Source organism: Magallana gigas, chromosome 2 (genome assembly GCF_963853765.1).
Source record: "Magallana gigas chromosome 2, xbMagGiga1.1, whole genome shotgun sequence".
NCBI lineage: Eukaryota > Metazoa > Mollusca > Bivalvia > Ostreida > Ostreidae > Magallana > Magallana gigas.
In genome coordinates, this window is record NC_088854.1 from 29994824 (window position 1) to 30022133 (window position 27310).

Genomic DNA, 27310 nt, shown 5'->3' on the forward strand with positions numbered 1-27310 from the left:
GAAAGCCTGATGGAATGAACGCCACACGTCCAATGGTTTTGGCACTCCTTCATTCGTCCGATCACCTGATCAGTCGCGCAATCCTATCACATAATCTAACAACAATCGCTTTCATTGTACAAGAGTTGTAAATAGACGCAAGACATACAACAAGATTTAATACATTTGCATTTTACAACGGTCGCTCTAAATCGAACTTAGCACGAATACTTTTTCATATGTGATAACTTTATACAGGAAATATTTTACTCGATTTACTTCCACCCTTTTCGCCCTCGTTGTCAACCCAGAAATTTAGGTCTGGGCGAATTCCAATGTCTAAAACGTATCTCTCTTTGAATACAGCTTTGTTTCGAAATATTCAGAACAGAGCAAAACCGTTTAATTTGCAAGTCGAGGCGAGGAAAAATAACACACGGCGAAAATAAGCCCCATTACAGTATTTTGGCAGCATTTTACGATTGAATACATTGTTACTTTTGCTCATACACCAATTGCTAAAGAGTTCTTCATTCAACCCCCACCCCCTCCGAAATGCTAGGTGCCTGAAAGATAAGGAATTTTGACACCTACATTCCAAGAACGTGAAGGAATCCCATCTTAGCGATAAATATAGCAAAACGTAAAACGTTTAACATGTGTCGATAAACGTGAAAATGTGATTACAGATGCCACACGTATATGTATCTCTAATAAAAGTATTAGTTACTTGTAATATCACGGATCCTGAACAGTTTGTTTTTCACAAGAAACACACCGCAATATAATATTAGTATTTGGCATTATTGTATGCTAGATATGTTATCACATTTAATATCATAATGACGTTTTGATTTGTTATCTTGATACTTTTTCCATGCTTTCCTTATAGAGTAATTTAATAAACTTGTTAAATATAGTGTACCTGTGTCCTTTAAAGATCATCTTGATTATTGTTCACATGAAAGAGTAATAATTTTTTTCAGAAAATGTTTCACAATAATCAATGTTTGGTATAAGTTGCAAGATGATTCTTAAATGTACAAAAATATTAACGCATTTCAGTGCAATCATTATCAATTAAAGGACAATTTTTCTAAATAACACTTATTGGTTCATCTACACCATATCAAAATATCCATACGTTTGAATCGTTGAGAATTTTTGTGTGTAACAAATACAAATGATCCATGTAGTAGAAAAAGAAGCTTACCTATATATTCCATTTTCATACTTTGACTGAGAGAGAGAGAATGAGAGAAATACCATACTATTGAAAAATTATATCCTCAATCTATCTTTTATTGATGTCCATTAACAAGAATTAGTTAATAATTTTTTTTTCAATAAATGATATGATTACCTTTCAAAATAGACAAATCCTATTCAAAAATAATTGGTCTAAAAAAAAATCTACTGTATGAATTTAGGGCGAAAATGATATCATGAACTCAAGATAGGTGAATGTGTAGTCAATTCTTCTAGAGATAAATGTCCTCAACTTACGAAAGACCATGCCACCTGAAGAGGTCCTCGGGGGATTTCTGTCAAATTTGAAATTAAAAATCCTCCATATCAAAATAAAATAATTGACAATTACATATATAAACATGTCTTTGTTATGAACATGCAATATTCATACTTAAATGTCTGAATTTTGTTATTTGATATGAAATGAAATCAGTTAAGGCCCTATCGGAACCCATAGGGTGTCCTTAAGAATTATGAAAACATTCATGGACACATTTCAACGACGGGTGCTAAGATGGTTACATAAATTGAAATACTATAACTGTATCGAAAATTTACTTGTCTTCACATAACCTTCCTGACAAACCTAAACCATAACTTATAGCCACTAACGATGCTCGCCTTTGTAGCTTTGACCGTGCTTGTGCAGAGTGTGTTTGGAGGAAACCTGGTAGAGGTTCTACAAAACGATGGGGAGACGACTTTGATAGCTCTTGTAAAACAAGCGGGTCTGGCCGACGCTCTACTGTCAGGTATGCTGTTTTCAATAATTAATTATATATTAGACGATTTAATGATTGAATTGTTTTGTCTAAGCGGAATTACTAGAAAACTCAAGTGGTGTAAGTCAAGAGGAGTTTTAATTTTGTTTTTAATTCAAATATTCAAAATAATAAATGATATCAATTCGAGACATGTTTCACCCATTTGCTCTCAAAATGACTGGACCTTGCAAATCGTCATTCAAAATAAAACAATATGTAACCACTATTAAGTTTTTCCAAACCACTGCCTTAAAAATAATACATATTCGTGACATTTAACCTATTACCAAATAAATGATATAACTCAATTGAAACCAAAAAGTGAATCAAAATCTATGCAAATTTCAAAATCTCATTACATCATTTTATGTCTACATGTAGACCCTAAACTAAATCTCTAATAACAGTAAACGCTGACTGAAGATAGAAATGATTTATATTACAAATGATTAAAGTATAGAGGGTTTTTCTAGGTATAATTTCTCCAAAACAAATAACCAAAAAAAAAAAAAAAATAAGAAAAAAAAGAAAAGACAATCCGATCGGCCTCCTGAATTTGATCTGCAAACAAAATTCATTTTTAAATTTTTAAATAAATGATCACGATTATATGCATGAAATTCAAGCAACAAACAGATTATTTCACCTGGATTTAAAAGAAACTTTAAGTCCGGATTTAACAATGCAATCAATCTCTACTAATGATTACTAATTTTAATTTTCTGTTTACTATCACAGGAGAGTACACCATATTTGCTCCAACAAACGCTGCTTTCTCCAAACTTCCCCAGTCCGTGCTTGATGGTCTACAGAGAGATACCACCGCTTTGGCAAATATACTGAAGTACCACGTGGTCAAAGGCTCCATTCACAAGGCCGATGCATCCAATGAACTTCAGTTGGAGACTTTGGCTGGAACGAAAATCAGATTTAACATCTATTATCACAATCACGTAAGTGTTTTAAAGTTTTCGTTTTTTGTGATACCCAAATCCGTCAAACCTATCTTCTCGCATACAATTGCTCAAACTACAAAGACATTTTTGCTTGTACATGCAGGTTGTTACAGTGGAAGGATCCAAAATCACACATTTCGACCTAACCGCCTCTAATGGAATGGTGCACGTGATTGACACTGTGATGATGCCTCCTTCAGGAAGCATTGTGGATTTGGTGGCCGGCAACAGCGACTTGAGCACTCTTTTATCTAAGGTCCAGTCAGCTGGATTGGCCGGGGCACTACAAGGTTCATTATTCTGCTTGTTTTATTATTATTTTTTTTCCAATTTTATTTTTTTGGCATTGTTTAAAAAATGAATATTTAATATTCCCACTATTTTATACAGGAGATGCTTTAACAGTGTTTGCACCAACCAATGCTGCTTTCAATAGACTTGGTAGTCATGTTTTGGACAACCTTAGAAGAAACCCACAGCTTCTTAAAGGTATGCATTTCTCAATTGATATCTTCTTTATTGATGATTACAACTCAAATTTAAAATGCAGGCAAGATCTCTCTTTTTCTCATTAGAAATTCTGGAGTACCACGTCGTTCCTCACACTGAATACTCAGCTGGATTGTACAACCGAGAATACCTCAGAACCCTTGATACTCACCATGACGTCATCAGACTTGGAGTCAGCAGTAAGTATTCAAGCTTACGTTATTGTATCAATCACCTTTATTGTTATTTTAGATATCTGTGCATCGTTAAATTAAATAATACAATAAATTTTCCTTATTCCAGGTAACAATGGTGTTGTTATTAATCATCGTTCTCATGTGACACAAGCCGACATCAGCGCCACCAACGGTGTTGTACACATCATAGATCACGTACTTATTCCATCCCGTTATCTTTTCTCTGCGATATTGGGGAAAAAATAATCATCTGAACAAACCATTTTGACATTTTTGAAGTCATGTCTCCATTTGATCACACATTGTAATTGTATATACTTGTTATTGAATATGCTTGTTATTTTTATTGACTGAAAACGTTATAAATCTGCAATAAACATTGACGAAAAAGAAACCATTGTTCTGGTTGTTGACTACTGGTACTGAGATTTACATTGAGCAAAATGATTTCATGAAACATTTCAACTTAAATACCTATATATGGCTCTAATGGTGTTTAAGAATTATTATAACAACATAAAATCACTTCAGTGCAAATTGTATAATCTATTGAATAGTTTTGTTCACTTTTCCATCAAAATGAGTTTGATTTTTAATTGTTTGAGAAAGAAACCACCACGAACATTATTTTACAGATTCTTATGCTTAAAATTCCTCTCAATTTAACACGCATTTTGTAGCAAAAAAATGTTAGTTTTAAAATTAAGATATGAAAAAGGTTGTATTTAAAACAAATATATTTTGTTTAATATTATAACATATGGCATTTGATCATTATCTCTATTGATACACGCAGATAACTAACACAAATTATAGTTATGTTATTTCTTTTACACTTTTCCTTTCGGCTTTTTGGCCAGTATTGGCTATAACATATCTAAATTAAATGTTACAAGCGCGTCTTTCTAATTCGACAAGTACGCGGATTGGAACTATTGTTTAAGCTTCAAATGTAACTGATTATCAAAAAGTAGATATATCTTACTTTATCATTTATTTCGTTTAGCTGCAGTCTATTTACTAACCCTAAAAAGATTTTGCAATGCTTTAGATTCAGGAAGGTTTAAACTGACACGATGTGATTTATAGCTTTATTGTATTAAAAAAGAACATAAATCGAGACAAACCTTAAAAAAATTATCATATGGATAACCTTTTTTTTAATCATTTACTTTTTCAACCAAAATCCCCTTAAAAACCATATTTTTTTGTTAGTCTTTTTTAATGATTCGAAAAACACTCTTTTTTCTATTGTATAAATCTTAACTTGAACATGTAATTTTTAGGAAAAAAAAATAATAACAAAATTGACGACGATTTATATGTATAACTGAAATTGACCAATCAATAATTTTACGAAAATAAACACAGACGTCAAAATTAACTTTGATTGTAAAATGTGGTCAATGAAGTTGACAAAATTTCAAAGATAACAGTTCTTGAAGATATGACAGTGACATCGTTATATTCGCTAAATTATCCGTGAAATAAAAGACAAAACAACGTTCACAACATAGTAATTTAGATATGTCACAATAGCGCAACAGTAAAACAAATGATCTTCAGAAGTAAATCAATCGATTTTTAATGCTATTACATGTACTAGGATAAATTCCTTCCTTGCTGCTTTCAAAGGGGGGGGGGTGTTCCATAAATGTTTCTTCTTCTAAGATTTTCATGTAGGTATAGTAAATGCAATATTGTTGATAAGTAAATGTTTGATAGGAGTAAAACATATTCTGATTCATTTGCGATTAAATTCTAATATGTCTTTCCTTCATTCAAGGATGAAAAAAAGTTACAAAGTTTTACATGTATAATCGTTACTGGTAGTGGATCATTCAAACAAATCCAAGCCAAATCTGTCAAAGGATTTCTCATGAAGAAGGTTGTAGTTAAAGTTTATTGTATTTACAGGCATTACATTTTCAAAGTGTTGCAAAGTAAAATCAAAGAATACAAATAAAAGCAAACAGAAAATAAATGGTTGTGAACACTGACTTCACATTAACTTCGAAAATTCAATTATTTTATCGTAAAAGAGGAAAAGGTCTGAATATCTCATCAGCAAAATACTTCTTGTCATGCACACTGCCTTTTTCGCAATGCATTAGCGACTATTTCCATTTCTTCCGCATACACCTACATACTTATGACATTTTAGATATCAAGTTTCTAAAAGATATATATTTTTTTACAATTTAAGATTGTTTAATGCCTATAAAAAAAAATAAAAACGTCGGAAACGGTCGGTATAAACGTTACCCCAGCTGACTCACAAAAAAAACCCCTCGTATAATTGAAAGCTTGATGGAATGAACGCCACATGTCCAATGGCTATGGCACCCGTTCATTCGTCCGAACACTTGATCACTCGCGCAATCCTATCACCTAATCTAATAACAATCACTTTCAGTGTACAAGAGTTGCACATAGATGCAAGACATACAGCAAGATTTCAAACATTTGCATCTTACAACGGTCGCGCTCTAAATCGAACAAACTTATCACGAATACTTTTTCATATGTGATTACCGTATACAGGAAATATTTTCCTCGATTTCCTTCCGCGCTTTTTGCCCTCGTTGTCAACCATGAAATTTAGGTCTGTGCGAATTTCAATGTCTTTAACGTATCTCCCTTTCAATACAGCTTTGTTTTGGAATATTCAGAACAGTGCAAAACCGTTTAATTTGCAAGTCAAGACGAGGAAAAATAATACGGAACAAGAATAAGCCCTTTTATAATATATTGTCAGCATTTTACGATTGAAATCCAAATTTAACGGTCACACAAATACATTCTTATTTTTAATCATGCGCCAATTGCTAAAATCAACCCCCCCCCTCCCGAAATGCTAGCTATATATATATAGGTATAAGAGATAAGGAATTTTGACCTCTACATTCCAAAAACGTGAAGGAATCCAATCTATGCGATAAAGCAAAACGTAAAACGTTTAACGTGTGCCGCTAAACGTGAAAATGTTATTACATATGCTACTCGTATCTCTAATGAAAGTATTAGTTACTTGTAATATCACGGATCCTGAACAGTTTGTTTTTCACAAAAAACCCACTGTAATATGATAGTTGTATTTGCTAGACATCTTATCACATTTGATATCATAATGACTTTTTGATTTGTTATCCTTATATCTTTTCATGCTTTTATTATAGAGTAATTTATTAAACTTGTTAAAAATATTGTACCTGTGTCCTCTAAAGATCATCTTGATTTTCTGTTCACATGAAAGATTAATAATTGTTTTAGAAAATGTTTCACAATAATCAATGTTTGGGATAACTTGCAAGATGATTCTTAAATGTTTATTGTTCAAAAATATTTACGCATTCAGTGCAATCATTATCAATTAAACAACAATTTTTCTAAATCACACTTATTGGTTCATCTACACCATATTATAATTTCCATACGTTTGAATCATTGATTATTTTAGTGCGTAACAAATACAAATGATCCATGAAGTAGAACAAGAAACTTATTTATATATTTCATTTTCATACATTGACTGAAAGAGAGAGAAAATGAGAGAGAGAGAGAGAGAGAGAGAGAGAAATACCATACTATTAAAAAATCATATCCTAAGTCTATCTTTTATTGATGTCCATTAACAAGAATTAGTTAATGATTTTTTTTCAATTAATGACATGATAACCTTTCAAAATAGACAAATCCTACTTAAAAATAAATGGTCTCAGAAAAAATCTGCTGTATGAATTTAGGGCGAAAATGATATCATGAACTCAAGATAGGTGAATGTGTAGTCAATTCTTCTAGAGATAAATGTCCCCAACTTACGAAAGACCATGCCACCTAAAGAGGTCCTCGGGGGGATTTCTGTCAAATTTGAAATTTAAAAAAACTCGATATTAAATGCATTAATTGACAATTACATAAATAAAACTTGTGTTTGTTATAAACATGCAATATTCATACTTAAATGTCTGAATTTTGTTATTTTATATGAAATGAAATCATCTAAGGCTCTATCGGAACCCACAGGGTGTCTTTAAGTATTATGAAAACTTCCATGGACACATTTCAACGACGGGTGCTAAAATGGTTACATAAATTGGAATGCTATAAATGTATCGAAAATTTACTTGTCTTCACATAACCTTCCTGACAAACCTAAACCACAACTTATAGCCACTAACGATGCTCGCCTTTGTAGCTTTGACCGTGTTTGTGCAGAGTGTGTTTGGAGGAAACCTGGTAGAGGTTCTACAAAACGATGGGGAGACGACTTTGATAGCTCTTGTTAAACAAGCGGGTCTGGCCGACGCTCTACTGTCAGGTATGCTGATTTCAATAATAAATTATATATTAGACGATTAAATTATTGAATTGTTTTGTCTAAGCGGAATTACTAGAAAACTCAAGTGGTGTAGGTCAAGAGGAGTTTTAATTTTGTTTTTAATTCAAATATTCAAAATAATAAATGATATCAATTCGAGACATGTTTCACCCATTTGCTCTCAAAATGACTGGACCTTGCAAATTGTCATTCAAAAATAAAATAAAACAATATGTAAACACTATTTAAGTTTTTCCAAACCACTGCCTTAAAAACAATACATATTCGTGACATTTAACCTATTACCAAATAAATGATATAACTCAAATGAAACCAAAAAAGTGAATCATAATCTATGCAAATTTCAAAATCTCATTACATCATTTTATGACTACATGTAGACCCTAAACTAAGTCCGGATTTAACAATGCATTCAATCTCTACTAATGATTACTAATTTTAATTTTCTGTTTACTATCACAGGAGAGTACACCATATTTGCTCCAACAAACGCTGCTTTCTCCAAACTTCCCCAGTCCGTGCTTGATGGTCTACAGAGAGATACCACCGCTTTGGCAAATATACTGAAATACCACGTGGTCAAAGGCTCCATTCACAAGGCCGATGCATCCAATGAACTTCAGTTGGAGACTTTGGCTGGAACCAAAATCAGATTTAACATCTATAATCACAATCACGTAAGTGTTTTAAAGTTTTCTTTTTTGTGATACCCAAATCCGTCAAACCTATCTTCTCGCATACAATCGCTCAAACTACAAAGACATTTTTGCTTGTACATGCAGGTTGTTACAGTGGAAGGATCCAAAATCACACATTTCGACCTAACCGCCTCTAATGGAATGGTGCACGTGATTGACACTGTGATGATGCCTCCTTCAGGAAGCATTGTGGATTTGGTGGCCGGCAACAGCGACTTGAGCACTCTTTTATCTAAGGTCCAGTCAGCTGGATTGGCCGGGGCACTACAAGGTTCATTATTCTGCTTGTTTTATTATTATTTTTTTTCCAATTTTATTTTTTTAGCATTGTTTAAAAAATGAATATTTAATATTCCCACTATTTTATACAGGAGATGCTTTAACAGTGTTTGCACCAACCAATGCTGCTTTCAATAGACTTGGTAGTCATGTTTTGGACAACCTTAGAAGAAACCCACAGCTTCTTAAAGGTATGCATTTCTCAATTGATATCTTCTTTATTGATGATTACAACTCAAATTTAAAATGCAGGCAAGATCTCTCTTTTTCTCATTAGAAATTCTGGAGTACCACGTCGTTCCTCACACTGAATACTCAGCTGGATTGTACAACCGAGAATACCTCAGAACCCTTGATACTCACCATGACGTCATCAGACTTGGAGTCAGCAGTAAGTATTCAAGCTTACGTTATTGTATCAATCACCTTTATTGTTATTTTAGATATCTGTGCATCGTTAAATTAAATAATACAATAAATTTTCCATATTCCAGGTACTAATGGTGTTGTTATTAATCATCGTTCTCATGTGACACAAGCCGACATCAGCGCCACCAACGGTGTTGTACACATCATAGATCACGTACTTATTCCATCCCGTTATCTTTTCTCTGCGATATTGGGGAAAAAATAATCATCTGAACAAACCATTTTGACATTTTTGAAGTCATGTCTCCATTTGATCACACATTGTAATTGTATATACTTGTTATTGAATATGCTTGTTATTTTTATTGACTGAAAACGTTATAAATCTGCAATAAACATTGACAAAAAAGAAACCATTGTTCTGGTTGTTGACTACTGGTACTGAGATTTACATTGAGCAAAATGATTTCATGAAACATTTCAACTTAAATACCTATATATGGCTCTAATGGTGTTTAAGAATTATTATAACAACATAAAATCACTTCAGTGCAAATTGTATAATCTATTGAATAGTTTTGTTCACTTTTCCATCAAAATGAGTTTGATTTTTAATTGTTTGAAAAAGAAACCACCACGAACATTATTTTACAGATTCTTATGCTTAAAATTCCTCTCAATTTAACACGCATTTTGTAGCAAAAAAATGTTAGTTTTAAAATTAAGATATGAAAAAGGTTGTATTTAAAACAAATATATTTTGTTTAATATTATAACATATGGCATTTGATCATTATCTCTATTGATACACGCAGATAACTAACACAAATTATAGTTATGTTATTTCTTTTACACTTTTCCTTTCGGCTTTTTTGGCCAGTATTGGCTATAACATATCTAAATTAAATGTTACAAGCGCGTCTTTCTAATTCGACAAGGACGCGGGTTGGAACTATTGTTTAAGCTTCAAATGTAACTGATTATTAAAAAGTAGATATATCTTACTTTATCATTTATTTCGTTTAGCTGCAGTCTATTTACTAACCCTAAAAATATTTTGCAATGCTTTAGTTTCAGGAAGGTTTAAACTGACACGATGTGATTTATAGCTTTATTGTATTAAAAAAGAACATAAATCGAGACAAACCTTAAAAAAATTATCATATGGATAACCTTTTTTTTCATCATTTACTTTTTCAACCAAAATCCCCTTAAAAACCATATTTTTTTGTTAGTCTTTTTAATTGATTCGAAAAACACTCTTTTTTCTATTGTATAAAACTTAACTTGAATATGTAATTTTTAGAAGAAAAAAAATAATAACAAAATTGACGACGATTTATATGTATAACTGAAATTGACCAATCAATAATTTTACGAAAATAAACACAGACGTCAAAATTAACTTTGATTGTAAAATGTGGTCAATAAAGTTGACAAAATTTCAAAGATAACAGTTCTTGAAGATATGACAGTGACATCGTTATATTCGCTAAATTATCCGTGAAATAAAAGACAAAACAACGTTGACAACGTAGTAATTTAGAACTATCACAGTAGCACAACAGTAAAAAAATGATCTTCAAAAGTAGATAAACCGATTTTCAATGCTATTAGTAGGATAAATTCCTTCCTTGCTGCGTTGAAAGGGGGGGGGGGGGGGGTTGTTCCATAAATGTTCCGTTGTCTAAGATTAAAATGTAGGTATAGTAAATGCGATGTTGTGGACTAGAAAATGTTTTATAGAAGTAAAACGAATACTGATTCATTTGCGTTTAAATTCTAATATGTCTTTCCTTAATTCAAGGATGGAAAAAAGTTACAAAACTTTTACATGTATAATTGTTACTGGTAGTGCATCATTCAAACAAATCCAAGCCAAATCTGTCAAAGGATTTCTCATGAAGAAGGTTGTAGTTAAAATTTATTGTATTTACAGGCATTACATTTTCAAAGTGTTGCAAAGTAAAATCAAAGAATACAAATTAAAGCAAACAGAAAATAAATGGTTGTGAACACTGACTTCACATTAACTTCGAAAATTCAATTATTTTATCGTAAAAGAGGAAAAGGTCTGAATATCTCATCAGCAAAATACTTCTTGTCATGCACACTGCCTTTTTCGCAATGCATTAGCGACTTTTTCCATTTCTTCCGCATACACCTACATACTTATGACATTTTAGATATCAAGTTTCTAAAAGATATATATTTTTTTACAATTTAAGATTGTTTAATGCTTATAAAAAAAAATAAAAACGTCGGAAACGGTCGGTATAAACGTTACCCCAGCTGACTCACACAAAAAAACCCTCGTATAATTGAAAGCTTGATGGAATGAACGCCACATGTCCAATGGCTATGGCACCCGTTCATTCGTCCGAACACTTGATCACTCGCGCAATCCTATCACCTAATCTAATAACAATCACTTTCAGTGTACAAGAGTTGCACATAGATGCAAGACATACAGCAAGATTTCAAACATTTGCATCTTACAACGGTCGCGCTCTAAATCGAACAAACTTATCACGAATACTTTTTCATATGTGATTACCGTATACAGGAAATATTTTCCTCGATTTCCTTCCGCGCTTTTTGCCCTCGTTGTCAACCATGAAATTTAGGTCTGTGCGAATTTCAATGTCTTTAACGTATCTCCCTTTCAATACAGCTTTGTTTTGGAATATTCAGAACAGTGCAAAACCGTTTAATTTGCAAGTCAAGACGAGGAAAAATAAAACGGAACAAGAATAAGCCCTTTTATAATATATTGTCAGCATTTTACGATTGAAATCCAAATTCAACGGTCACACAAATACATTCTTATTTTTAATCATGCGCCAATTGCTAAAATCAACCCCCCACCCCCCTCCCGAAATGCTAGGTATAAGAGATAAGGAATTTTGACCTCTACATTCCAAAAACATGAAGGAATCCAATCTATGCGATAAAGCAAAACGTAAAACGTTTAACGTGTGCCGCTAAACGTGAAAATGTTATTACATATGCTACTCGTATCTCTAATGAAAGTATTAGTTACTTGTAATATCACGGATCCTGAACAGTTTGTTTTTCACAAAAAACCCACTGTAATATGATAGTTGTATTTGCTAGACATCTTATCACATTTGATATCATAATGACTTTTTGATTTGTTATCCTTATATCTTTTCATGCTTTTATTATAGAGTAATTTATTAAACTTGTTAAAAATATTGTACCTGTGTCCTCTAAAGATCATCTTGATTTTCTGTTCACATGAAAGATTAATAATTGTTTTAGAAAATGTTTCACAATAATCAATGTTTGGGATAACTTGCAAGATGATTCTTAAATGTTTATTGTTCAAAAATATTTACGCATTCAGTGCAATCATTATCAATTAAACAACAATTTTTCTAAATCACACTTATTGGTTCATCTACACCATATTATAATTTCCATACGTTTGAATCATTGATTATTTTAGTGCGTAACAAATACAAATGATCCATGAAGTAGAACAAGAAACTTATTTATATATTTCATTTTCATACATTGACTGAAAGAGAGAGAAAATGAGAGAGAGAGAGAGAGAGAGAAAGAAAAATACCATACTATTAAAAAATCATATCCTAAGTCTATCTTTTATTGATGTCCATTAACAAGAATTAGTTAATGATTTTTTTTCAATTAATGACATGATAACCTTTCAAAATAGACAAATCCTACTTAAAAATAAATGGTCTCAGAAAAAATCTGCTGTATGAATTTAGGGCGAAAATGATATCATGAACTCAAGATAGGTGAATGTGTAGTCAATTCTTCTAGAGATAAATGTCCCCAACTTACGAAAGACCATGCCACCTAAAGAGGTCCTCGGGGGGATTTCTGTCAAATTTGAAATTTAAAAAAACTCGATATTAAATGCTTTAATTGACAATTACATAAATAAAACTTGTGTTTGTTATAAACATGCAATATTCATACTTAAATGTCTGAATTTTGTTATTTTATATGAAATGAAATCATCTAAGGCTCTATCGGAACCCACAGGGTGTCTTTAAGTATTATGAAAACTTCCATGGACACATTTCAACGACGGGTGCTAAAATGGTTACATAAATTGGAATGCTATAAATGTATCGAAAATTTACTTGTCTTCACATAACCTTCCTGACAAACCTAAACCACAACTTATAGCCACTAACGATGCTCTCCTTTGTAGCTTTGACCGTGTTTGTGCAGAGTGTGTTTGGAGGAAACCTGGTAGAGGTTCTACAAAACGATGGGGAGACGACTTTGATAGCTCTTGTTAAACAAGCGGGTCTGGCCGACGCTCTACTGTCAGGTATGCTGATTTCAATAATAAATTATATATTAGACGATTAAATTATTGAATTGTTTTGTCTAAGCGGAATTACTAGAAAACTCAAGTGGTGTAGGTCAAGAGGAGTTTTAATTTTGTTTTTAATTCAAATATTCAAAATAATAAATGATATCAATTCGAGACATGTTTCACCCATTTGCTCTCAAAATGACTGGACCTTGCAAATGGTTATTCAAAAATAAAATAAAACAATATGTAAACACTATTTAAGTTTTTCCAAACCACTGCCTTAAAAACAATACATTTTCGTGACATTTAACCTATTACCAAATAAATGATATAACTCAATTGAAACCAAAAAAGTGAATCATAATCTATGCAAATTTCAAAATCTCATTACATCATTTTATGACTACATGTAGACCCTAAACTAAGTCCGGATTTAACAATGCATTCAATCTCTACTAATGATTACTAATTTTAATTTTCTGTTTACTATCACAGGAGAGTACACCATATTTGCTCCAACAAACGCTGCTTTCTCCAAACTTCCCCAGTCCGTGCTTGATGGTCTACAGAGAGATACCACCGCTTTGGCAAATATACTGAAATACCACGTGGTCAAAGGCTCCATTCACAAGGCCGATGCATCCAATGAACTTCAGTTGGAGACTTTGGCTGGAACCAAAATCAGATTTAACATCTATAATCACAATCACGTAAGTGTTTTAAAGTTTTCTTTTTTGTGATACCCAAATTCGTCAAACCTATCTTCTCGCATACAATCGCTCAAACTACAAAGACATTTTTGCTTGTACATGCAGGTTGTTACAGTGGAAGGATCCAAAATCACACATTTCGACCTAACCGCCTCTAATGGAATGGTGCACGTGATTGACACTGTGATGATGCCTCCTTCAGGAAGCATTGTGGATTTGGTGGCCGGCAACAGCGACTTGAGCACTCTTTTATCTAAGGTCCAGTCAGCTGGATTGGCCGGGGCACTACAAGGTTCATTATTCTGCTTGTTTTATTATTATTTTTTTTCCAATTTTATTTTTTTAGCATTGTTTAAAAAATGAATATTTAATATTCCCACTATTTTATACAGGAGATGCTTTAACAGTGTTTGCACCAACCAATGCTGCTTTCAATAGACTTGGTAGTCATGTTTTGGACAACCTTAGAAGAAACCCACAGCTTCTTAAAGGTATGCATTTCTCAATTGATATCTTCTTTATTGATGATTACAACTCAAATTTAAAATGCAGGCAAGATCTCTCTTTTTCTCATTAGAAATTCTGGAGTACCACGTCGTTCCTCACACTGAATACTCAGCTGGATTGTACAACCGAGAATACCTCAGAACCCTTGATACTCACCATGACGTCATCAGACTTGGAGTCAGCAGTAAGTATTCAAGCTTACGTTATTGTATCAATCACCTTTATTGTTATTTTAGATATCTGTGCATCGTTAAATCAAATAATACAATAAATTTTCCTTATTCCAGGTACTAATGGTGTTGTTATTAATCATCGTTCTCATGTGACACAAGCCGACATCAGCGCCACCAACGGTGTTGTACACATCATAGATCACGTACTTATTCCATCCCGTTATCTTTTCTCTGCGATATTGGGGAAAAAATAATCATCTGAACAAACCATTTTGACATTTTTGAAGTCATGTCTCCATTTGATCACACATTGTAATTGTATATACTTGTTATTGAATATGCTTGTTATTTTTATTGACTGAAAACGTTATAAATCTGCAATAAACATTGACGAAAAAGAAACCATTGTTCTGGTTGTTGACTACTGGTACTGAGATTTACATTGAGCAAAATGATTTCATGAAACATTTCAACTTAAATACCTATATATGGCTCTAATGGTGTTTAAGAATTATTATAACAACATAAAATCACTTCAGTGCAAATTGTATAATCTATTGAATAGTTTTGTTCACTTTTCCATCAAAATGAGTTTGATTTTTAATTGTTTGAAAAAAAAACCACCACGAACATTATTTTACAGATTCTTATGCTTAAAATTCCTCTCAATTTAACACGCATTTTGTAGCAAAAAAATGTTAGTTTTAAAATTAAGATATGAAAAAGGTTGTATTTAAAACAAATATATTTTGTTTAATATTATAACATATGGCATTTGATCATTATCTCTATTGATACACGCAGATAACTAACACAAATTATAGTTATGTTATTTCTTTTACACTTTTCCTTTCGGCCTTTTTGGCCAGTATTGGCTATAACATATCTAAATTAAATGTTACAAGCGCGTCTTTCTAATTCGACAAGTACGCGGATTGGAACTATTGTTTAAGCTTCAAATGTAACTGATTATCAAAAAGTAGATATATCTTACTTTATCATTTATTTCGTTTAGCTGCAGTCTATTTACTAACCCTAAAAATATTTTGCAATGCTTTAGTTTCAGGAAGGTTTAAACTGACACGATGTGATTTATAGCTTTATTGTATTAAAAAAGAACATAAATCGAGACAAACCTTTAAAAAATTATCATATGGATAACCTTTTTTTTCATCATTTACTTTTTCAACCAAAATCCCCTTAAAAACCATATTTTTTTGTTAGTCTTTTTTAATGATTCGAAAAACACTCTTTTTTCTATTGTATAAATCTTAACTTGAACATGTAATTTTTAGAAAAAAAAATAATAACAAAATTGACGACGATTTATATGTATAACTGAAATTGACCAATCAATAATTTTACGAAAATAAACACAAACGTCAAAATTAACTTTGATTGTAAAATGTGGTCAATGAAGTTGACAAAATTTCAAAGAAAACAGTTCTTGAAGATATGACAGTGACATCGTTATATTCGCTAAATTATCCGTGAAATAAAAGACAAAACAACGTTGACAACGTAGTAATTTAGAACTGTCACAGTAGCACAACAGTAAAAAAAAAAATGATCTTCAAAAGTAGATAAACCGATTTTCAATGCTATTAGTAGGATAAATTCCTTCCTTGCTGCGTTGAAAGGGGGGGGGGTGTTCCATAAATGTTCCGTTGTCTAAGATTAAAATGTAGGTATAGTAAATGCGATGTTGTGGACTAGAAAATGTTTTATAGAAGTAAAACGAATACTGATTCATTTGCGATTAAATTCTAATATGTCTTTCCTTAATTCAAGGATGGAAAAAAGTTACAAAACTTTTACATGTATAATCGTTACTGGTAGTGCATCATTCAAACAAATCCAAGCCAAATCTGTCAAAGGATTTCTCATGAAGAAGGTTGTAGTTAAAATTTATTGTATTTACAGGCATTACATTTTCAAAGTGTTGCAAAGTAAAATCAAAGAATACAAATAAAAGCAAACAGAAAATAAATGGTTGTGAACACTGACTTCACATTAACTTCCACATGTCCAATGGCTATGGCACCCGTTCATTCGTCCGAACACTTGATCACTCGCGCAATCCTATCACCTAATCTAATAACAATCACTTTCAGTGTACAAGAGTTGCACATAGATGCAAGACATACAGCAAGCTTTCAAACATTTGCATCTTACAACGGTCGCGCTCTAAATCGAACAAACTTATCACGAATACTTTTTCATATGTGATTACCGTATACAGGAAATATTTTCCTCGATTTCCTTCCGCGCTTTTTGCCCTCGTTGTAAACCATGAAATTTAGGTCTGTGCGAATTTCAATGCCTTTAACGTATCTCCCTTTCAATACAGCTTTGTTTTGGAATATTCAGAACAGTGCAAAACCGTTTAATTTGCAAGTCAAGACGAGGAAAAATAATACGGAACAAGAATAAGCCCTTTTATAATATATTGTCAGCATTTTACGATTGAAATCCAAATTTAACGGTCACACAAATACATTCTTATTTTTAATCATGCGCCAATTGCTAAAATCAACCCCCCCCCTCCCGAAATGCTAGGTATAAGAGATAAGGAATTTTGACCTCTACATTCCAAAAACGTGAAGGAATCCAATCTATGCGATAAAGCAAAACGTAAAACGTTTAACGTGTGCCGCTAAACGTGAAAATGTTATTACATATGCTACTCGTATCTCTAATGAAAGTATTAGTTACTTGTAATATCACGGATCCTGAACAGTTTGTTTTTCACAAAAAACCCACTGTAATATGATAGTTGTATTTGCTAGACATCTTATCACATTTGATATCATAATGACTTTTTGATTTGTTATCCTTATATCTTTTCATGCTTTTATTATAGAGTAATTTATTAAACTTGTTAAAAATATTGTACCTGTGTCCTCTAAAGATCATCTTGATTTTCTGTTCACATGAAAGATTAATAATTGTTTTAGAAAATGTTTCACAATAATCAATGTTTGGGATAACTTGCAAGATGATTCTTAAATGTTTATTGTTCAAAAATATTTACGCATTCAGTGCAATCATTATCAATTAAACAACAATTTTTCTAAATCACACTTATTGGTTCATCTACACCATATTATAATTTCCATACGTTTGAATCATTGATTATTTTAGTGCGTAACAAATACAAATGATCCATGAAGTAGAACAAGAAACTTATATATATATTTTATTTTCATACATTGACTGAAAGAGAGAGAAAATGAGAGAGAGAGAGAGAGAGAGAGAGAAAAAAATACCATACTATTAAAAAATCATATCCTAAGTCTATCTTTTATTGATGTCCATTAACAAGAATTAGTTAATGATTTTTTTTCAATTAATGACATGATAACCTTTCAAAATAGACAAATCCTACTTAAAAATAAATGGTCTCAGAAAAAATCTGCTGTATGAATTTAGGGCGAAAATGATATCATGAACTCAAGATAGGTGAATGTGTAGTCAATTCTTCTAGAGATAAATGTCCCCAACTTACGAAAGACCATGCCACCTAAAGAGGTCCTCGGGGGGATTTCTGTCAAATTTGAAATTTAAAAAAACTCGATATTAAATGCTTTAATTGACAATTACATAAATAAAACTTGTGTTTGTTATAAACATGCAATATTCATACTTAAATGTCTGAATGTTGTTATTTTATATGAAATGAAATCATCTAAGGCTCTATCGGAACCCACAGGGTGTCTTTAAGTATTATGAAAACTTCCATGGACACATTTCAACGACGGGTGCTAAAATGGTTACATAAATTGGAATGCTATAAATGTATCGAAAATTTACTTGTCTTCACATAACCTTCCTGACAAACCTAAACCACAACTTATAGCCACTAACGATGCTCTCCTTTGTAGCTTTGACCGTGTTTGTGCAGAGTGTGTTTGGAGGAAACCTGGTAGAGGTTCTACAAAACGATGGGGAGACGACTTTGATAGCTCTTGTTAAACAAGCGGGTCTGGCCGACGCTCTACTGTCAGGTATGCTGATTTCAATAATAAATTATATATTAGACGATTAAATTATTGAATTGTTTTGTCTAAGCGGAATTACTAGAAAACTCAAGTGGTGTAGGTCAAGAGGAGTTTTAATTTTGTTTTTAATTCAAATATTCAAAATAATAAATGATATCAATTCGAGACATGTTTCACCCATTTGCTCTCAAAATGACTGGACCTTGCAAATGGTCATTCAAAAATAAAATAAAACAATATGTAAACACTATTTAAGTTTTTCCAAACCACTGCCTTAAAAACAATACATTTTCGTGACATTTAACCTATTACCAAATAAATGATATAACTCAATTGAAACCAAAAAAGTGAATCATAATCTATGCAAATTTCAAAATCTCATTACATCATTTTATGACTACATGTAGACCCTAAACTAAGTCCGGATTTAACAATGCATTCAATCTCTACTAATGATTACTAATTTTAATTTTCTGTTTACTATCACAGGAGAGTACACCATATTTGCTCCAACAAACGCTGCTTTCTCCAAACTTCCCCAGTCCGTGCTTGATGGTCTACAGAGAGATACCACCGCTTTGGCAAATATACTGAAATACCACGTGGTCAAAGGCTCCATTTACAAGGCCGATGCATCCAATGAACTTCAGTTGGAGACTTTGGCTGGAACCAAAATCAGATTTAACATCTATAATCACAATCACGTAAGTGTTTTAAAGTTTTCTTTTTTGTGATACCCAAATTCGTCAAACCTATCTTCTCGCATACAATCGCTCAAACTACAAAGACATTTTTGCTTGTACATGCAGGTTGTTACAGTGGAAGGATCCAAAATCACACATTTCGACCTAACCGCCTCTAATGGAATGGTGCACGTGATTGACACTGTGATGATGCCTCCTTCAGGAAGCATTGTGGATTTGGTGGCCGGCAACAGCGACTTGAGCACTCTTTTATCTAAGGTCCAGTCAGCTGGATTGGCCGGGGCACTACAAGGTTCATTATTCTGCTTGTTTTATTATTATTTTTTTTCCAATTTTATTTTTTTAGCATTGTTTAAAAAATGAATATTTAATATTCCCACTATTTTATACAGGAGATGCTTTAACAGTGTTTGCACCAACCAATGCTGCTTTCAATAGACTTGGTAGTCATGTTTTGGACAACCTTAGAAGAAATCCACAGCTTCTTAAAGGTATGCATTTCTCAATTGATATCTTCTTTATTGATGATTACAACTCAAATTTAAAATGCAGGTAAGATCTCTCTTTTTCTCATTAGAAATTCTGGAGTACCACGTCGTTCCTCACACTGAATACTCAGCTGGATTGTACAACCGAGAATACCTCAGAACCCTTGATACTCACCATGACGTCATCAGACTTGGAGTCAGCAGTAAGTATTCAAGCTTACGTTATTGTATCAATCACCTTTATTGTTATTTTAGATATCTGTGCATCGTTAAATTAAATAATACAATAAATTTTCCTCATTCCAGGTACTAATGGTGTTGTTATTAATCATCGTTCTCACGTGACACAAGCCGACATCAGCGCCACTAACGGTGTTGTACACATCATAGATCACGTACTTATTCCATCCCGTTATCTTTTCTCTGCGATATTAGGGAAGAAATAATCATCTGAACAAACCATTATAACATTTTTGAAGTCATGTCTCCATTTGATCACACATTGTAATTGTATATACTTGTTATTGAATATGCTTGTTATTTTTATTGACTGAAAACGTTATAAATCTGCAATAAACAGTGACAAAAAAGAAATATTATTCTTGTTGTTTACTACTGGTAATATGATTTACACTGAGCAAAGGAATTTCATACAAATTTCAATTTTAATAGCTATATATGGCTATAATAGTGTTCAAGAGTAACGGCACGAAATCATCACTTCAATGCAAATTGCATAATCTGTTATTATTTTGTTAAATTTTCTATCAAAATGAGTTTGATACTTTATTGTTTGAGAAAGAAACCGCCACGAATATTATTTCACCAATTATTATAGTTGAAATTTAAATTCCTCTCAATTTGGCCAGTATTGGCTAAGACTGATCTGAATTAAATGTTACAAGCGGGTTTTTTTTGTTTGAAAAGTACTTGGGTTGTAATAATTGACTCAGCCAGAAATGTAAATTGTTTTTAAGAAGTAGATATATCTTACTTTGTCAGTAGTTTAGTTCCAGTCAATCCACACTACATAGAAATATTTTGCAATGCTTTAGTTTCAATAATGTATAAACTTTAACGATGTGACTTAAGGCTTTATTGTTTGAAAAAATAATAGAAATCGAGACAAATCTTAACTTTTTAAATTATTTATAATAACTTTTCAACATCCCCAAAAAGCACAATTTGATAATTTGTTTTTTTTATTGGTATCTTTTCATAATTCGAAGAACACCCGCCTTTTTATGGTAGTAATGTAGCCTTTAACAAAAAATAAGAAAAAACAAGCCAAATAACAAAATTGGCAACACTCAATATTTATAACGGAAATTGACCAATCGACAATTTTACGAAAATAAAACACAGACGTCAAAATAGCTTTCATAGTAAAATGCTATCAATCGAGTTTTTTAATGATAACACTTCTTTAAGTTATGACAGTGAGTTCGTTATATTAGCTAAATTATCCGTGAAATGAAAGACAAAACAACGTTCACAACATAATTTGAATAAGATCTATCACATAGCGTAACAGTAAAAAATTATTTTCAAAAGCAAGTAAATCGATTTTCAATGCTATAACTAGGATAAATTTCTTCTTTGCTGCGTTCAAAGGGGGGTGTGTCCATAAATGTTTCTTTTCCTAAGATTTACATGTAGGTATAGTAAATGCGATGTTGTGGATTAATAAATGTTTTATAGGAGTAACAAAAAATTCTTATTCATTCGCAATTTAATTCAAATATGTCTTTCCTTATTTCAAGAAAAGAAAAAAAATGTTACAAAACTTTCATAACCGCTACTGTTAGTGCACCATGCAAACAATTCCAAGAGAATCTGACAAAGGATTTCTCATGAAGAAGGTTGTAGTTAAAATTTATTGTATTACATATTGCATTACATTTTCAAAGTGTAGCGAAATTAAATCAAAGAATACAAATAAAAGCAAACAGAAAATGGTTGTGAACACTGACTCCACATTAACTTCAAAAGTGTTCTTCACTTTTATCCTTAAAGAGTAAAAGGTCTGAATCAGTAAAATACCCCTAGTCATGCACACTGCCTATTTCGCAATGCATTAGCGACTATATCCATTTCTTCCTCATACATCTACACAATTAAAAAAAGCTTAATATATGAAGTTTTTTTTTTTTAAATTCACACTGAATGATTCCTAAATAATTAAGACATATCTCAAGATTTTTGAATACGTTTGCATTGTACAACAGTCGCCCTCGTTGTTAGTCCGGATTGTATCGGCGAATTCAAGACAGAGCAAAACTGTTTTCACTACAAGAAGAGCGAAAATAACACGGAGCTGAAATAACACTCTATACAGCATTTTGGCAGCAGTTTACGATTCAAATTTAAATTTTAGGGTCGCGCAATTTTGTTTGTCGCTTCTGCTCGTGCGCTAATAGTCAAACAGCCAGATCTATTTTTTTTGTCAATTGTTCATTGTTATGTAAACAACGCCTTAGTCTTTTATTTGTTTACCAATAAGGTAAAGCATGGAATAACCATTTCTTTTATAAAATAACTAGTGCAAAGAAAGTAAACTGTTTCAGTATGCTCATAAATAATGCTACTAACAAAAGAAAGCAACATTTATTTGAACGTTATACCAATTAAGCAAATAAATTTTATTAACAATAAAAAAGCTGGAGTTCAATATCAAACTTTCTATCATGCCTATAAATCAATATGTATGTTTTTTTATACACTTTTTATACTGAAGATTATCATGAAGCATTTTCATGAAATATTTCGAATACCGATACATAGTATGATGAAATCAATTCTATTTTTAAATATTACACAATATGATTCAAAAGAGGTTTTCTCGAAATTCTTGTCGGAAAAGTCCGAGAATCCATATTTTAAAAATGTGCGTAATTCAAATAGTGATTATAAACTACTTGCCAAGGAAAATAACATATCGTTGATTTTAAGATAAATAATAATCGTTTAATTTCGCTCCTGTCAGTACTTCAGTACTTTGATTAATAATTAAAGTCGCATTCTATTTTAATGTGCTTAAGAGTTTCATTCGGTGAAAAGTTTCCCTTGGTTTATTTTAAAAGTAATTGTAAACAGTTTAATTTTCAAGGCTCTTTATTATTATATATATATGTTATTAATCAAGATACATCTTTATTTTTATATCAGCAAACGTCATCATATACACATTTAAAACCGATTTTTGGAATGGCAACTGTGCCTAAATATAAAACAATCTGATTTTGAGGAAAAGCGCCATTAAAATATATTTTTCAATGTTTTTATTCTAATTATTCTAAGGCAAATAATGCACGAACAAGTTCAGTTTTACTTTGTTTTAGTTTTCTCAAACGACGTCCATTATAAAGTTTGATTCCCCAAGAACTTTCAATTTTAGTACTTTAAGACATTTCATTACAACATTAATATGTCTTAACAAAAAATAAATACTTATTATAATGATGGGAGGGAGTGGTTGATGAGGGGCATAGTAACTTCTCTACATTCCGTGAGGAAATCCAATCTCAGCGATAAAGCAAAACGCTTAATGTATGTCGGCAAACGTGTGTCAGGCAAATATGATTACAAAGCTTAAAGTGTCTCTAAATGAAGTATTAGTTACCTGTAATTTCCGGAATCATTAACTTTTTTTTTACATTTTCCACAATAATTGCATATTGAAACAAATTTCGTTAAAAAATTCACAGTGTGATATTAGTAATTGCCATTTCTGCAAGTTGCATTATCACATTTTAGATGATAATGACTTTTTGATAGGTATGTTGATAGCTTTTTCATCTTTCATTACAAAATAATTAGTTCATATTGTTAGATGTAATGATATGCACGTATTTCCTTTCAAGATCAACTTAATTTTCTGTTCGCAAACAAAAATTCAATAAGTTTTTTAAGAAAATGTTTAACAAAAATGAATTTTAAGTTGCAACGTGATTCTTCTTTTTTTTAAACAATAACCCATTTTAATGCAATCTATATTAATCAAACGACCATGTTTCTAAGTTACACTTATTGGATCCTCTACACCATATTGGATTTTCCAAAAGTTTGTTTCTTTGAATTTTTTTTTTAATGTAAAGAATGAAATTTGGTGGTAAAACAAGAAACATATCTATTTCATTTTCATATTTCAATTTTGAGACAGAGAGAGAGAGAGAGAGAGAGAGAGAGAGAGAGAGAGAGAATTAATAACCGTACAATTAAACAAATATTGATAGCCTCAGTATATCGCTTTTAAATGCTCATTAACAAGAATAAGTGAGTAAATTAAAGGCGAACATGATATCATGAACTTAAGTAAGGTGCATGTGAGGTCAATTCTTTGTGAGATAAATGTCTTCAACTTACGAAAGACCATTCCACTGTAAGAGGTCCTCAGGGGATTTCTATCAGATTTGATATATTAAAAATACTCAATCTCAAATAAAATCATTTTCCTATAAATATAAAAAATGTTCTTATTTATGGACATGCAATATCAATGCTTAAATGTCTGAATTTTGTTACTTGATCAGAAATAAATCATTTTAGGCCCAATAGGAACCCACAGGGTCTCCTTTAGAATTATGAAAACATTCGTGGACACATTTCAATGACGGGTGCTAAAATGATTACATAAATTGGAATACTATAAATGTATTGGAAATTTACTTGTCTTCACATAACCTTCCTGACAAACCTAAACTGCAACATAAATCCAGCAACGATGCTCGCCTTTGTAGCTTTGGCCGTGTTTGTGCAGAGTGTGTTTGGGGGGAACCTGGTAGAGGTTCTACAAAACGACGGGGAGACGACTTTGATAGCTCTTGTTAAACAAGCGGGTCTGGCCGACGCTCTACTGTCAGGTATGCTGTTTTCAATAACTTCATTATATATAAGACAATCCATTGAATAAAATGTTTTGCCTGGGTGAAATTTCGAGAAAACTAGGTGATGGAGGAATTCTTTCATTTAAATGATTGGGGTCATTTATACAAAAATATCAAACAATATCAATTCGGGGGAAGTAGTATTTTTTGCCTATAAAAAACAAAAACTTGCAGTTGCTTATCCATAATTATACACTTTGTATACACTTTTACGATGTTACACATCATTGGCCATTTTAGTGTCACGGTGATAATTCGAGACATTTGACCTTTTACAAAATATATTATATAATTGATTTCAAATCCAAATTTGTCATGATCTTTTATGAGAATTCAAAATATCATAAACTTGCTTATAACTACAAACTTCTAAGTCGTAGCTCATTACAACTTGCCTAATCTTTGATAACGATAATCTTAACAGGAAGTAATTGATAATTTGAGTAACGGTTACTATTACAGGAGAATATACCATATTTGCTCCAACAAACGCTGCATTCTCCAAACTTCCACAGTCTGTCCTTGACGGTCTACAGAGAGATACCACCGCTTTGGCAAATATACTGAAATACCACGTGGTCAAAGGTTCCATTCACAAGGCCGATGCATCCAATGAGCTTCAGTTGGAGACTTTGGCTGGAACCAAAATCAGATTCAACATCTATAATCACAATCACGTAAGTGTTTTATTTCTTTTTTATGATACCCAAATTAATCAAATCTATCTTCTCGCATAAAATCAATCAAGGTACATTAGACATTTTTTTTGTTTGTACATGTAGGTTGTTACAGTGGAAGGATCCAAAATCACACACTTCGACCTGACCGCCTCTAATGGTATGGTGCACGTGATTGACACTGTGATGATGCCTCCTGCAGGAAGCATTGTGGATTTGGTGGCCGGCAACAGCGACCTGAGTACTCTTCTGTCTAAGGTCCAATCAGCTGGATTAGCCGGGGCACTACAGGGTCAGTTATTATGCTTGTGTTTTTGTAGATGTTTTTCCAATTTTATTTTTTACCATTGCTTATAAAATGAATACTTAATATTCCCACTATTTTTTCCAGGCGATGCTCTCACAGTGTTTGCACCAACCAATGCTGCGTTCAATAGACTTGGCAGTCATGTTTTGGACAATCTTAGAAGAAACCCACAGCTTCTTAAAGGTATGCCTTTCTTAATAAATATCTTATTTCCTTACCATTACAAGTTAACTTTAAAATGCAAGAAAGATCTTGCTATTTCCTTTTAGAAATTCTGGAGTACCATGTCGTTCCTCACACTGAATACTCAGCTGGATTGTACAACCGAGAATACCTCAGAACTCTTGATACTCACCATGACGTCATCAGACTTGGAGTCAGCAGTAAGTTTCAATATCATTTACTTGTCCCAATTACCTTTTATCTTTATATTATGAATCTGCGCATCGTTTAATATCATTATACAATATTTTGTATTATTCCAGGTACTGGCGTTGTTATCAATCACCGTTCTCACGTGACACAAGCCGACATCAGTGCCACCAACGGTGTTGTACACATCATAGATCACGTACTTATTCCGTCCCGTTATCTTTTCTCTGCGATATTGGGGAAAAAGTAATCATTTGAACAAACCACTTTGATATTTTTGAAGTCATGTCTCCATTTGATCACACATTGTAATTGTATATACTTATTATTGAATATGCTTGTTATTTTTATTGACTGAAAACGTTATAAACTGCAATAAACATTGACAAAAAAGAAACTATTGTTCTTGTTGTTGACTACTGGTTTTGAGATTTACACGAAGCAATACGACTTCAGAAAACATTTCAAATTTTAATTTCTGTGTATGGCCATGATGATGTTAAAGAATAACGGCACAAAATCACTTTAGTGCAGATTGTATTATACGTTATTCTTTAAAAGATTGCATCCATAGGTTAAAGAGATGTGAACTAAAGATGCTTTTTATTGTGAGAATGAACTTTTTTATTTAAGAAATAAAACGTTTTACATCGAGATAACTAGATATGATTAAATATTTATTTAATGCATTTGTTCACACCAAAAGTTCAACTCTACAGTGTGTTATTAACAACCACACAATTTTTTCATTTAATTGTAAAAATTCGAATAAAATTGTATATCAATTTTATATCGAGCGCAGCGAGAGGCGGGCAAAGCCCGCTTTGCGAAGCAAGGATT

General features: G+C 32.1%; 3 protein-coding genes across 3 annotated transcripts; all 3 read left to right on the forward strand.

Annotated features, from left to right (window-relative positions):
- The first annotated feature begins 1799 nt into the window (after window positions 1-1799).
- LOC136272920 (transforming growth factor-beta-induced protein ig-h3-like) lies at window positions 1800-4030 on the forward strand. The gene is made up of 6 exons (XM_066076058.1): window positions 1800-1982; window positions 2733-2947; window positions 3054-3240; window positions 3341-3439; window positions 3526-3639; window positions 3743-4030. Exons 1-6 carry the CDS (start codon window positions 1844-1846, stop codon window positions 3880-3882), a joined length of 894 nt encoding a protein of 297 aa, XP_065932130.1. The 5' UTR covers window positions 1800-1843; the 3' UTR covers window positions 3883-4030.
- A 3676-nt stretch (window positions 4031-7706) lies between these two features.
- Window positions 7707-9721, forward strand: LOC105346434 (transforming growth factor-beta-induced protein ig-h3). Its single transcript, XM_034446215.2, has 6 exons — window positions 7707-7957; window positions 8441-8655; window positions 8761-8947; window positions 9048-9146; window positions 9233-9346; window positions 9450-9721. Exons 1-6 carry the CDS (start codon window positions 7819-7821, stop codon window positions 9587-9589), a joined length of 894 nt encoding a protein of 297 aa, XP_034302106.2. The 5' UTR covers window positions 7707-7818; the 3' UTR covers window positions 9590-9721.
- A 3746-nt stretch (window positions 9722-13467) lies between these two features.
- On the forward strand, window positions 13468-26720 carry LOC136271474 (transforming growth factor-beta-induced protein ig-h3-like). The gene is made up of 18 exons (XM_066071547.1): window positions 13468-13657; window positions 14141-14355; window positions 14461-14647; window positions 14748-14846; window positions 14933-15046; window positions 15150-15286; window positions 18895-19042; window positions 19526-19740; window positions 19846-20032; window positions 20133-20231; window positions 20318-20431; window positions 20535-20672; window positions 24947-25090; window positions 25577-25791; window positions 25897-26083; window positions 26183-26281; window positions 26368-26481; window positions 26584-26720. The coding sequence occupies exons 1-18, from the start codon at window positions 13519-13521 to the stop codon at window positions 26718-26720; spliced, it is 2688 nt and encodes an 895-aa protein (XP_065927619.1). The 5' UTR covers window positions 13468-13518.
- The last annotated feature ends 590 nt before the right edge of the window (window positions 26721-27310 follow it).

What these genes read in the sequence shown, in the direction of transcription:
- LOC105346434 (XM_034446215.2), top strand. Translation starts at nt 7,819, where the DNA reads ATGCTCGCCTTTGTAGCTTTGACCGTGTTTGTGCAGAGTGTGTTTGGA. An exon ending in GGCCGACGCTCTACTGTCAG is followed by an intron (nt 7,958 to 8,440) that starts GTATGCTGATTT and finishes TTACTATCACAG; the next exon opens with GAGAGTACACCATATTTGCT. An exon ending in ATTGGCCGGGGCACTACAAG is followed by an intron (nt 8,948 to 9,047) that starts GTTCATTATTCT and finishes TATTTTATACAG; the next exon opens with GAGATGCTTTAACAGTGTTT.
- LOC136271474 (XM_066071547.1), top strand. Translation starts at nt 13,519, where the DNA reads ATGCTCTCCTTTGTAGCTTTGACCGTGTTTGTGCAGAGTGTGTTTGGA. An exon ending in ACATCTATAATCACAATCAC is followed by an intron (nt 14,356 to 14,460) that starts GTAAGTGTTTTA and finishes TTGTACATGCAG; the next exon opens with GTTGTTACAGTGGAAGGATC. An exon ending in ACATCTATAATCACAATCAC is followed by an intron (nt 19,741 to 19,845) that starts GTAAGTGTTTTA and finishes TTGTACATGCAG; the next exon opens with GTTGTTACAGTGGAAGGATC.
- LOC136272920 (XM_066076058.1), top strand. Translation starts at nt 1,844, where the DNA reads ATGCTCGCCTTTGTAGCTTTGACCGTGCTTGTGCAGAGTGTGTTTGGA. An exon ending in GGCCGACGCTCTACTGTCAG is followed by an intron (nt 1,983 to 2,732) that starts GTATGCTGTTTT and finishes TTACTATCACAG; the next exon opens with GAGAGTACACCATATTTGCT. An exon ending in CATCAGACTTGGAGTCAGCA is followed by an intron (nt 3,640 to 3,742) that starts GTAAGTATTCAA and finishes TCCTTATTCCAG; the next exon opens with GTAACAATGGTGTTGTTATT.